The sequence below is a fragment of the Chinchilla lanigera genome, unplaced genomic scaffold (genome assembly GCF_000276665.1).
Source record: "Chinchilla lanigera isolate Chin_1 unplaced genomic scaffold, ChiLan1.0 scaffold00066, whole genome shotgun sequence".
NCBI classification, from domain to species: domain Eukaryota; kingdom Metazoa; phylum Chordata; class Mammalia; order Rodentia; family Chinchillidae; genus Chinchilla; species Chinchilla lanigera.
In genome coordinates this window covers 12,792,873-12,805,074 of record NW_004955467.1, presented here as the reverse complement: position 1 = coordinate 12,805,074, position 12,202 = coordinate 12,792,873, and the positions used below count along the sequence as shown (strand labels likewise).

At 42.1% G+C, this 12,202-nt stretch overlaps 1 protein-coding gene across 2 annotated transcripts in view; it reads right to left on the bottom strand.

Moving 5' to 3' along the window:
- Zzef1 (zinc finger, ZZ-type with EF-hand domain 1) overlaps positions 1-12,202 on the bottom strand; it is a 121,716-nt gene that overhangs the window by 76,975 nt on the left and 32,539 nt on the right. For both annotated transcript variants that reach the window (XM_005399693.2, XM_005399694.2), the window contains exons 9-13: positions 11,632-11,730; positions 6,795-6,886; positions 6,351-6,499; positions 2,390-2,501; positions 841-1,053 (exon numbers count right to left, since the gene is read on the bottom strand). In XM_005399693.2, coding sequence (XP_005399750.1) covers positions 841-1,053; positions 2,390-2,501; positions 6,351-6,499; positions 6,795-6,886; positions 11,632-11,730 — 665 coding nt within the window. The remainder of the gene's footprint in view (positions 1-840; positions 1,054-2,389; positions 2,502-6,350; positions 6,500-6,794; positions 6,887-11,631; positions 11,731-12,202) is intronic.

Sequence of the window (12,202 nt, the reverse complement as noted above, 5' to 3'; positions counted from 1 at the left end):
TGAATAAGCCATTACTGTGTTTTATTAGTGACTGTAAAAATTAATATCAAAACCACCAAATGAATCTGAGAAAGGTGGTGTACACCTACAACCTCAGCTGTTCAGAAGGCTGACGCAGGAGGATCACAAGTTCAGGACCACTCTAGAAAACGTAATGAGACCCTGTCTCAAAATAAAAGGATCTGGGCATGGTGGCACACATCAATAATCCCAGCATTACAGGGATTGAGGCAGGAGGACTGCTGTGAGTTTGAGGCCACCCTGGACTACATAGTGAGTTCAAGCTGGCCTGAACTACATACCGAGACCCCGACTCCAAAAAACAAAACAAAAAAAACAACCAACGAAAAGGACTGGGGATGTAGAGCTAAATGGCAGAGTGCTTGCCTAGCATGCACAGGTTCCTAGGTTCAACCCATATTACTTAAAAAAAAAAGGAAATTAAAATGTGTGTGTGTGATCTTGAATCCTAACTTTGTAGTCATTTCAGCAAATAATAAAATTCACCTCAAGTTTAGTAATAATTCTCCTATGACTTAAAGAAGACAAATCCTATGAAACTCCTTGGTCTCCCAGGGCAACCACAGGTGAGGATCTTTATGACATGTCTGCAGGTCTACTCCAGGCTACCTCCCAACAATGGCCACAGGCCAGTTAGTCCTCACTGGTGCCATACAGGCCCTTTCCTCGCCCACTTTTCAGTGTCATCACACAGTCTGTTGCCTGTCATACTGCCAAGGCTTTGTGCAGGGACACGCTTCATGGACTGGTGTCCACTTTCTTAACACTGACATTCATCTTTCCCAGAGGACTGTGGTCTAACAACAGAGGAAACCCTACCAGGTCATGGGCGAGCTGCTGGATGAACTGCAGGGTCCTGAGGAGCAGGGTGGCCCCACAGACACTCTCTGCCTCCTTCTTGCATTGGGCACAGAGGATGTTTTTCTCTGCTTCTGTTCGTGCAGGCCGGAGGTATCCACTGATGCTCAAGCCTTGCACTCCCAAGCGCTCTGCTGACTCCTGCCGGGTGCAGAGGAACTTCACCATCAAATACTAGAAAAAAATGAGAGAAATTTCAGGAGAAGAACTCAGAATCCCTGAATATAATCAAAGGGGGTGAAAGGCCTTTTTCAGGAAGGTCTCACTATGATTTTAATAAATTACTAACTACCACCATGCCCAGCACTGGGGTATACAAAATATAAGCCCAATATCTACAACACACAGAAAAAAACCACTCAAATGCTGAATGAAATCAGGTTTTGATAAAGATAGTAAGAAGAGAAATAGGGTCGGGAGTATAACTCAGTGGCACAAGTGCCTGCCTGGAAAGTGCAAGGTGCTAAGTTCATCCCAGTACCAAAAGAAGAAAAAAAAAAAAAAAAAAAAAGAAGAAGAGAAATAGCCTTCTTCAAGGCAAAAACAGGATAAGAATGAGTAGTACATTTGCTCTTTGACATAGACATTTTGAAACAAAAAATCAGATATGTAATGAAAACTGTCAGTCCCCTAAGGAATTGTCTCACAGTCCCCAAATGATACATGTAAGCCACGGACCAGGTGCCCAGACAACAGTCTTGTCTGCTCAAAGCTAATGCCATTGTCAAAGCCCAACTTCTGTGCAAAGTGTCTGTTTCTTACAGTGAAAGCTTCTTTGTTGACTGACAGCTTTTCCAAATCAGCTATCAGCTGCACAAATATGGAGTACCCACTATGCACAAGACATAAAGACAGTTCTGAATTCTCTTATTTAGTCTAAGATTTATATTTGAGGTTATAAAAATTTAAGTACGCTAGGAATGGTGGTATACACCTGTAATCCCAGCACTCTGGGAGGCTAAGACAGGGAGATCACAAATTCAAGCCCAGTCTTGGCAACTCAGTAAGTCAGTGAGACCTTGTCTCGAAATAAAAGAATGGCTAAAGATTTGCCTCAGTGCACAGGCCCTGGGTTCAATCCACAGTCCTGCAAAAAATAAAGTGCCAGATAATCACCATTTGTCTCATACCCAGTGAAAGCATCTCTCTTGCATTTATGCCTGTGTACCCACTGTTCCCTCAGCCTCATGCCCTTCTCCACACATCTTAGCCAAGCTGAAGATGATGGCTTAATTAACTGCTAATGCCACCTTCCCTGAAAAGCCTTCCCTACCGAGCTCCAGGCTGGCTTAATTCTTCCAATGGGTTCCAACACCCCACTGAATCTCCTTTCATCACAGCCTATGGTGTCTAACACATCTGTCTCTCCAACTAGATTAGGAACTCCTTAAGGGCTGATCCACCTCAAGGTTCCAGCATCCGCACAGGGCTGGTGCGCAATTAGAATACTGTACAGAATGAAGGCGGGGGAGAAGGCAAACATGCGAAGGCCACACTCACTAACACTTACTTTGGCAACTCTGCACTGCTGCAACTTGACATCTGCTTCATCCCACTCTTCCTCCAGCTCAAACCAGCCAACAGGATCATCCTCTCCAAGGTCATCTGCGGAACAGCCAATCCTGGGAACACAAAACATTTTCCTCTTTCTAAGCTTCTCCAGAGTCTGACAAGGATGGCATCCCGTAAGTGGCATTTAACTTGTACGTAAACCCTGTCAATTAACAACTGGGGGCTGAGTGTGGCACCCAGTAACTCCCAGAAGACACCAGGTACAGCAGTTGCCTAAGCTGCTTCTTCATTTCTCAGCCCCTTAACTGTGGGCTGGGAAGTATGTCAACCCCCAGATATAACTTGGAAAGTAAAGGATTGCTTCGCTGGATAACAGGCTCATCCAAAGAGTAAGACATGAAGTCACGCATCTTAGGTGAGTCTCAATAGTAAGGTACAACAGTGTAAGCTTCTGGAAAGAATCAAGGGAGAGGTAGGTTCAGTTTCCTTTCCCAAGGTCTGGCTAATGTGTATGTGAGTAGCCTGAGCTTGGGCCACTTGGAACAACTGAAAGGTAAAAGCCTGGAAACTGCCAGACCTTGGAGTTCCACAAATGAAAACTGCACCCTTAACAGGTCTCAGTGTTCTTTCCTGTTCCTGAAGAATTCCTTCCAGGATAGCATTCCAGCCTTGAAACTGAAGAAACACAATTGTGTGCCACTTCCCTTTGAAAAGATGGTACAGGCCGGGTGTGGTGGTGCACTCCTGTAATCCCAGCACTCGGGAGGCTGACGCAGGAGGACTGCCACATGTTCGAGGCCAGCCTGGGCTACATAGTTCAAGGCCATCCTGAACTACACAGAAAGACCCTGTCTCAAAGAAAAAGGGGGGTGGGTACATAAATATGTTACTCCCTTTTCAGGAATTAAATAAAAAGGAGGAGGCAATTTTTTCAAATACTATTCCTGAAATTGTACACTACTCAGGCTGTGAATCAACTAGGAAGCTAGCAACACAGGAGTATTCTATATGGACATGACAAGCAAATATAGGCAACTATGGAAAGAAACAGAAAAACACTATCCAGACCAGGTTCTGTAACAGAGAGAAAAAAATGTTCTTTTCTCAACATCAGTCATTCTTGGCATAAACCTTCTGTGATAGTTAATCCCAATGCAATAGGTGGCAATCTGCTTAGTCCAAAGCCATGTCAGTGAGTCTCATCCACACTACATGTCTGAGGATTTTTAAAGACCATCTTTGAGGGTTGAGGATACAGTTCAATGGCACATACTTGGCTAGAACATGTGAAACTGTAGTTTAATCCCCAGCACCAAAAAAAAAAAAAAAAAAGAGTTTACTCTGGGAGTCATCAAGGAAACCTCTGTGTATAGAGTTGGCAGGAAATTGGAGAACAGAGAAGACAACCGCTCACCAAATCACACCACACAGCAGGCAGGAAAGGGAGAGCTGTGCACGAGGCTCTGGAGTATGCACAGCGGCCAAGCATCTGACCCTGGAATATGCTGCCTGGCCCACACTTGACCAGAGGGACATGACCAGGCCAGGCAAATAGACAAACAAAAAGCAGTAAGACAGACACACATTAACATTTTGACTTTCAAATTGGAGAGGAAATGAAATATGCAGGTCAACTAAATTATGATTTAAGAGTAACTCAGGCTGGAACCAAATCATTAAACCTGTATTTGGGTTTTAAAAAATCATCCTGTATAAGATGTGAAAGACTTTATTTGACAGAAGGTGTAGAGAAAAGGATCTATTTTAATATGTCCCAAGAGTGCGACATGGCTGCTTAAAATTAGCATCTACAGTTATTATTAAAGAACAAAGTCATCTTTTAAAAAAGGCATATGTGTTTAATGGAAGAGAGACTTTGGGAGTGAGGGACACTTGTTCCAGCACTTAAAGGGCTGAAATTAAGATCACTGAATAGAAATTACAAATGTAGACTTCCTATTCTAATCACTGCAGTGTCAGCCTGGATATTCAGTGAGTTTTCCATCATTAGTGTTCCACAGAGGCTGAGCAATCACTTGTCAGGAATGCCAAAGAAATTCTAGCATAGCAAGGGACCAATTCTAGATCCCTGCATTTGGAAATGTGGTCCATGGCCAGGCAGCAGAATCCACTGAAAGCTAATTAGAAATGAAAATCTCAGGCCCTACCTGGAACTAACTGCTGAATTAGACCTGTGCATTCACAAGACCCCAGGTGATGTGTACAAACATTAAAGCATAAGTAATGCTATGCTGGATGATATTTAAAGATTTCTGTTAACTCCAGCACTCTGTTACCTGTGAAATACAGGAGCATAAGCAGCAAGTCTACAGTTCTGCTTTATGCGTTTTAACTTGGTGTGCAAGGGTCACCCATACCCTAGGTGGCTACATCCAACAGACCCACTTTTTAGCCTTTATGTGGCTGACTTCTAAGTAACATGTTACCACACCCTTTCCTTGCCTGTTTAAACACTGGTCCCTGGTGGCCTAAGGACACAGCCTGGGTTTTCCAGCTGCTTCCCTGGCTGAGTTTTTTCTTTTGCCCCTTAAATATGGAGATACCCACCGTGGCGACCTAAGTTCTCTTCTCTTCCCACTCCATATACTCTTCTAGGGGGATTTCTTCTATTTTTGTTTTAAATAATCATGTCAGACTTATGTCTGTCCCTGTAGCACAAGCTTCTCCTCTAAGCTCCCGGCCCATTTGTCCAGCGAGCTACTGGACATCTCAAGGGCTTCCAAGGACATCAACTTCAGCAGGTCTAACACTGAACTCTGCACTTTCTCCACAAACCTATTTCTCCCTGGGATGTTTTCTTTTCTAGAGAAAAGTACTACCAAGCTCCCCATTTACCCAAGCCCTAAGGCCCCAGAACTCGTACTATTTAAGCCTTCTTCCCTCTTCTGCTCTCTAGTCAGTAGTCTCTAGGGCCTGCTGCTTTGATCTTTTTAGGATCTTTCACCCATCTGTCTTAGTTGACTGCTGCTGCTGCTGCTGCTGCTGCTGCTGCCGCCGCCCTGGCCAAGGTCAGCCCCATCTTTAGTTCCTAGGTGACAGTGCCATCCTCCACCCATCCCTCCTGCCTCTGTGCTTGCTCCCCCCACCTGTGCTGCATACCACATGAGCCCAAGTAGTTCTAACTCCTCCACAGCACGCTCCACTCTCCACCTTACTCTCCTCCCCCACCACGCGCCCTCTGCTGGTCTGGCCCTCTCCCAGCCCTCCAGCTTTGTTTCTTGCTACTCTCCACATGGTTCACCTCAGCAACACAGGCCTGTCTCGTCCTCCAGTGTGCCATTCTTCAACTCTGGGCCTTCATACCCGCACTTCTCGTTGCTCAAGCCACCCTCCCTCCCTTCTTCTCATGGCTAGTCAACTGTGACTCCTTTTGCAGAGACAGCACCTCCTGCTAGCTCCAGGACGCCTTCCTGGACCAGGTGAGGAATCCTGCCATCCACTCCCAGAAGTCTCCTGTGTAGCTCTCCTACTGCGATGGACCCCACAAATTGAGCGTTTCTGTCTCCTGTACTAAGCAGAAAGCTCCCTGCAGCAGAGACGGTGCCACTTTTCTCATTAGTGTCTTCAGTACTTAGCCTCAGGCCTGGTTCACAGTGACTGCTTAATAAACATTCTCAATAAAAGCATGAATGGAAGGAGGAGGCTGCGCAGGATGAATTTCCCAGGTAAGACTGAAGGCCTCAGGTTGCCCCTAGTTCAGGCATGTAACATTCCCTCCCATTCTGAAGATGTACACTCCAGTCACAGAAGGGATCAAGGAAAAGGCTATGAGCAAATCAACACACATCTTCACATATGCTGCTAGACGGTAATAAATGATTGTGGCCACTGAGCTGGGTTAGTGGTACCTTTTCTACAAAGACAAAAAAGCATAGTTCACCAATAAGAGAAGGGATACATTTCTTATTAATTGCACAGATTTTTGTTCTGCTCCTCACCTGCTTTTTACAAACTGTCTGAGCTCCTGAAGCTTCCATTTGTCGTATTTTTCAAACCGTTTGAAGTGTTCTTCTGCATGAAATTTATCAGAAGGTGAGTTATAGGCAAACACCAACCCACACTGGGCACCGATGCCACCACGTCGAACCTGGAAATAGAGATCAGGATAGAGAACATCAAAGGGGCAAAAGTTTTGCGGCTGTTTTGTTCTCAATCAATATGGTTAAAAACCCATGAAACAATATTCAAATATATTAAGTCATGGGAAGTCATGGGAAAGTAAGAAAGCTGGTTCCCAAGAAGTGCTTTCTGATCTTTCTCAATCCTTACAGTCACACCACTCACAGACTTACCGATCTATAATGACATGGACTTCTGCAATGTAATCCTATTGCTTAAAAAAAAGTAGTAAAATTGCTTAAAGAAGGTAGCAGGGGAGTTACCATAATTCTGATCTGTGTTACTTGGAAAGCAGATTCAGTTCCTGTAGAAAAAATAGTGCTTGCTCTGGTTTTCCCAGTCTCTGTAAGAAAACCTGAAAAAAGGGAAAGCTAAAGTTAGGATGACTGATTCATCTTTATATGCACAATCTCCTCCACTTTACAGGTGGCCCTGCCTTGAGTTAACAGTAAAGAAATAAAGCTACCAGGTATGGTGGTGCACACCTCTAAGACCAGAACTCAGGAGGCCGTAGCAGGAGGATCATGAGTTTTGAGGCCAGTCGGGGCTATATAGAGAGCTCAGTGTCAACCTGGATTGCAAAGACAGACCCTGTCTCAAAAATCAATCAATCAATCAAACAAACATTTATAAATATTGTGAATTTAGCTGGAGCTATAGCTCAGTGCAAGGCCCTGGGTTCCATCCCCAGCACCACGGTAAAAAAAAAGAAAAAAAAAAAAAAATTAGGACTTTAATTCAAAGAGATGAGACTTGCCAATCAATCTTTTTCCTGAGCCATATGTAAAACTATGGCTGATGTTTGCCTGGGCTGATTAAGGCAAGCAAAATTAGAGATTGAGAAGGATTAGTTAGCTTCTACAATACTCTTATCAGGAAAGATTGTGAAGGACACTGAAACAAATAAATGAAGATTACTGGATGTCCTGTCTAACACACTGTTTGGGTTATCCCACCTTTCATCATCTCTATGTTTTATAATTATGTAAGTTATAGAATACTGATAGAAATACAAGTGATCCTTTTTAACAGAAATAAAAGCTGTTCTTTAAGGAAATATAGCTGATTATTCCTTAAAGATACTGACCAATCTTCTATCTAAGTATAAATTAATTTCAGCATTCCTCTTGGTCTCTGTGTATTTTATAAATTCTCTTTTGAATTGTTTATAACATCTTACTGGTTCCTTGATTAGTTAATAAAAAGTCTGACGTGTAATCATTTATACTCGTATAAGAATCATGATTTATCATTTTGTTATTAATTATCTTTTTTGTTGTTGTTGTTGTTAATTATCTTTTAACCACTCAAAAAAGTTGTCTTTTAGAGCCAAGCATGCCTCTCTTGTTCAGATCTCTCTAAATGATATAATATAAGCCCATGCCCAGCACTAAGTAATCCTTTCTGGGGTCTTGAATTATTCTAAACCATTCTGCTTATCAAGATGAAAAGACCAAAACCAATTTCATGTTTTGTTTTGTTTTGTACCAGGGATTGAATCCAGGGTCTTCACTGAGCTACAGCCCCAGACCTTTTCAGATAGGGTTTTCACTAAGTTGCCCAGGCTGGGCTCAAACTTGTGAATCTCTTCCCTCAGCCTGCTGGAGTACTAGAATTATAAGTATGTGCAACTATGAGCAGCACATGCTTCTTACTACTCTGTGTCAAGTTCAAAAGAACAAAAATTTATGAGGCTGACTCTACATAAGACAATATGCATAATCTGACACTATAACTAAGAAAATTAAATTCAAAGGAAGCTTTACTAATTCAGAGATGCTACTGTATCTAAGTATAAATTATCTAAGTATAGAATTAAGTATCTAAGTATATAAATTAAGTTATCTAAATTAAGTTATCTAGAGCTATCAAGCAGTAATACCATATTGCCAGAAATGCATATAACTCTACTAACTTTAATACCAAAGGCTACACCAATTATTTAACTGTCATCTTTCCCAGAGGTCTGAATGACTTCTGCTGAAAGAAATCCATTGTAAAACAAAATTTTAAAAGTAGTATTTTTTTAAAAAAAGAATCTGTTCAATGGTTTGTACAATCTTGCATTCTTATAACTAGTAATCTGAGCAACTCAGTTGAAGATAACAATATGTAATATAACAAGCACTGTTAATTCCCATCATTTTGTTTTGAAACCCTGTATCATTTTTAATGTTCTGGCTTTGTTTTGTTTATGTCTGTGATGTTGGTATTCTGCTATTCTTTTTTTTACTACTCTTTTTAAAATAAAAAAATAAAAAAAAGAGTCTGTGACAATGGCTAAAATATTGCTTAGAAGTTATGTGTTTAATCAACAATTTAAATTAATTTTTTTTGTTTTTTTTGTTTTTTTTTCCGGTAGCAGGAATTGAACTCATGACCTTGCACTTGCCAGGCAGGCGCTGTGCCGCTGAGCTAAATCCCCAGCCCCTTAAATTAATTTTAAAGTAGCTGAAGCAATCATTTAAGTCAACAGAATTAGACAGCTCTTTTTAAATATCACTGCCATCAGATACACATTTAGGTTTTAAAAGAAAAAAGTCTTAAATAAATAAAACCTTTGTGCAGTCTTTCCTTGGTAAGAAACCAATTGCATATTAAACTGTGATTTACACATAGTAACTTTTTTGTAAATTTAGTTTTGCAGTCTACAATTGTTTGACACTCTGCCTCCTACTTACCAAATTTAATCTCTTAAAATGACAAGGAAGGGCTGGGGATTTAGCTCAGCGGCAGCGCCTGCCTGGCAAGTGCAAAGTTATGAGTTCGATTCCCGGTACCAGAAAAAAATCCAAAAAAAAAAGAATCACATATTTAATGAATGGAAAACAATGAATCACATATTTAATATATCAGTTCAGTTCCTACTGGCCAGACTTCCTTTAAAATACCAAACAAAGGGGCCATGGACTTCAAGCTGTTAGCCTTCCGATAAGTGATGGGGCAAATACCTATAATCCCAGCACTCTGAGACTCAGGTAGGAAGATCAAAAATTCAAGTTCCTCTTGGGAAACTTTGTTGAGATCTTGGCTCAATTTTTTAAAAAAAGGGCTGGAGTTGTATTTTACTGGTAAAGTGCCCTGGGTTCGATCCCCAGTACTGCCAAAATAAAAAAACCAACAACAACAACAACAAAATAAAATAAAATAAAACACCCCCTGGAATGTCAGCAATTGTTCTCTGGCTGTTCTTGGGCAGTGCGGTGGCATTTGTCCATATCAACAAATGATACTTCCCTGCAGTGCAGAATCTGAAGCATACCTGTGAAAAAAGCTTTTACCCTTGTAAGGAGAAGAAAAACTTCACTCCTCCTGGCTGTGAGGATTTTCCTCTAGTCCTCAGGCTCATTTCTGTAGTAGAATAGGACAGACCTACACAGAACCTGAGTTATGAGAAACATCCAAAGCTGTAAAGGCAGTTGAGGGCTCCTGCCTGTATCAATTTACATCCCACCTTTGAGCTGCTCAAAATCCTTGTAGCTGCGAAACTAAGGCAGGACAATGATGAGCTCAAGGTCAGCATGGACTACATAATGAAATTCTGTCTCAAAAAACCAACCAAACCAAATCAAATCCACTAGCTACAGCTGGGTTTTTAAAATCTGCCCATGGGACAGGGACGGGGGAGGCACGAAAGGAGAGGTGGACAGGTGAAAGACATAGGAAGAATAACAAAGTATTCAAATCAGACCAGGCAAAAGAGCTGACAAATTTATCTTGTAGCCGGAAACCAAACCAAACCCAGCACAACCCTGTGGTCTTCTCAGACTCCGAAGAGTGATAAGACTCCACATTCTGGGGTCAGAGAATTCTGTCTTTATGTGCTCCAGAGACAAAAATTCCAGTTCTTCAGAGTGACAGAAAAACGCAGAGGGTCTCTGGTAAAGCAGTCTTATTTTTCTTGGGTAGAGGAGGGAAAAAAGGACAAGAGCTGCCACAGCCTCCTCCTCACCCGACTCTTCTATGGCAAGTGACAAGACCTGATGTGTTTTTCAGTGCTGCAGGAGACAGATGCAGTGAAGGAAACTTCTCTGCATAGGCTGAGCTCTCAGAGACGACTATAGGAAAATGTCCAGTGCAAGCCAATTGCTTAAGAGGACCACCAAGGACAGGGAATGCAACTAGGAAGACGTGTTTTCTAAGGGTCACTGGTACTGACAATCGATACAGGACAGAGAAGAGGCAGCATAAAGGATGTATAAGGACTACAGTGCTGTGAGGAAAGTGAAGGGGAGGTCAAATGCAAAGCAGAAAGGCCAAGCCCTTGCAGTGTTTTATAACTATGGGACCATTCACCCTTCATTATTGAATCGTCAAGATTCAAAGCAGTATAGAAAGTAGAAAAGGGACACATGCAGGACACAAGCAAGGTGGCCATCAGGATAAAGGAGAGACTCACAAACACCCCCTGGATGAAGAAAAGAGCTTGCCACAAACTGAAGCACCCATCACAATTATTATGTTGCCACTAGAGATAGGTGAGGCCCCCTGCTGTCAGGTGCCAGACAGTATGGGAAAATGCCCTTAACTACGTTTTTAGCAGCAGGGTGCTACTGATCCACTGAGTTTCTTAATACTTCAAGGCAACACAACAGAGAGACCATCCAAACTGTAAAACAGTAGCTTGTTCCATTCTAAGAGGAAGAGTCTTTGCTTTTCAAAACATCAGGTTTGAATGCCTTCAGGCTCCCAAACACTTGTAAACTCTTACCAGTCACTAACATCTAGAGAGATTAAAATTAAACCACAGAGAGCTGGGGATTTAGCTCAGCAGCACACTGCCTGCCTGGCAAGCACTAGGTCATGAGTTCAATTCCCAGTACCAGAAAACCAAAAAAAAAAAAAAAAGACAACACATTTGGGGCTGGGGATTTAGCTCAGCGGCACAGCGCCTGCCTGGCAAGTGCAAGGTCGTGAGTTTGATTCCTGGTACTGGAAAAAAACAAAAAACAAAAACAAACAAACAAACAAAAAAACCAGCTTTAAAAACTAAACAACAGAAATTGTTCGGAGCCACTGTCAAAACAAACTGAGGTGAAGTATGACTTCACACAGCTGCCTGAACTCATAGTAACAGCCCACCTAACACCCACCACTCACCGTCCCTCGTCCACGGTTCCACAAGGAGGTTTTCAGGTCCTGATTTATCTTCTTTTCCTTTGACATCACAAGCCTGAAGAGTCAACTGGAGAGGCTTACCTGACCGGAGAAAAGTGACAGTGAAACTTAAGCTGGCTCTATGAAGGAAAGAAAACTAATGGACTGTGCCTGTGATCACCCGAAGTTCTGACAAAAGTTCACCCACTTAAAAACTAACACAGGGCAGGAATATTATGTAAAAGTTGACACTATCCCCCTAAATGAGACAAAGTACAGCTTATTTCCCTGAGTGACTGCAAAGAAAGGTCTCCAGAATGATCACTGTTCAGAAACAAAGCACATTATAACATAAATACCACAGAATCAAATTTAGGAAGGGCTCCTAAGATACTGTTTTGAAGCCAAGAACCAGTTTTATAGCATTATATTGAAATATATAAATCAGCTGGGCATTGTGACACACATCTGTGATTCTAGCACTTGGGAGGCAGAGACAGGATTGCCACAAGTTCAAAGCCAGCCAGTGAGTTCAAGGCCAATCTGAAACTATACAGAGGAGATCCTTCTCAAA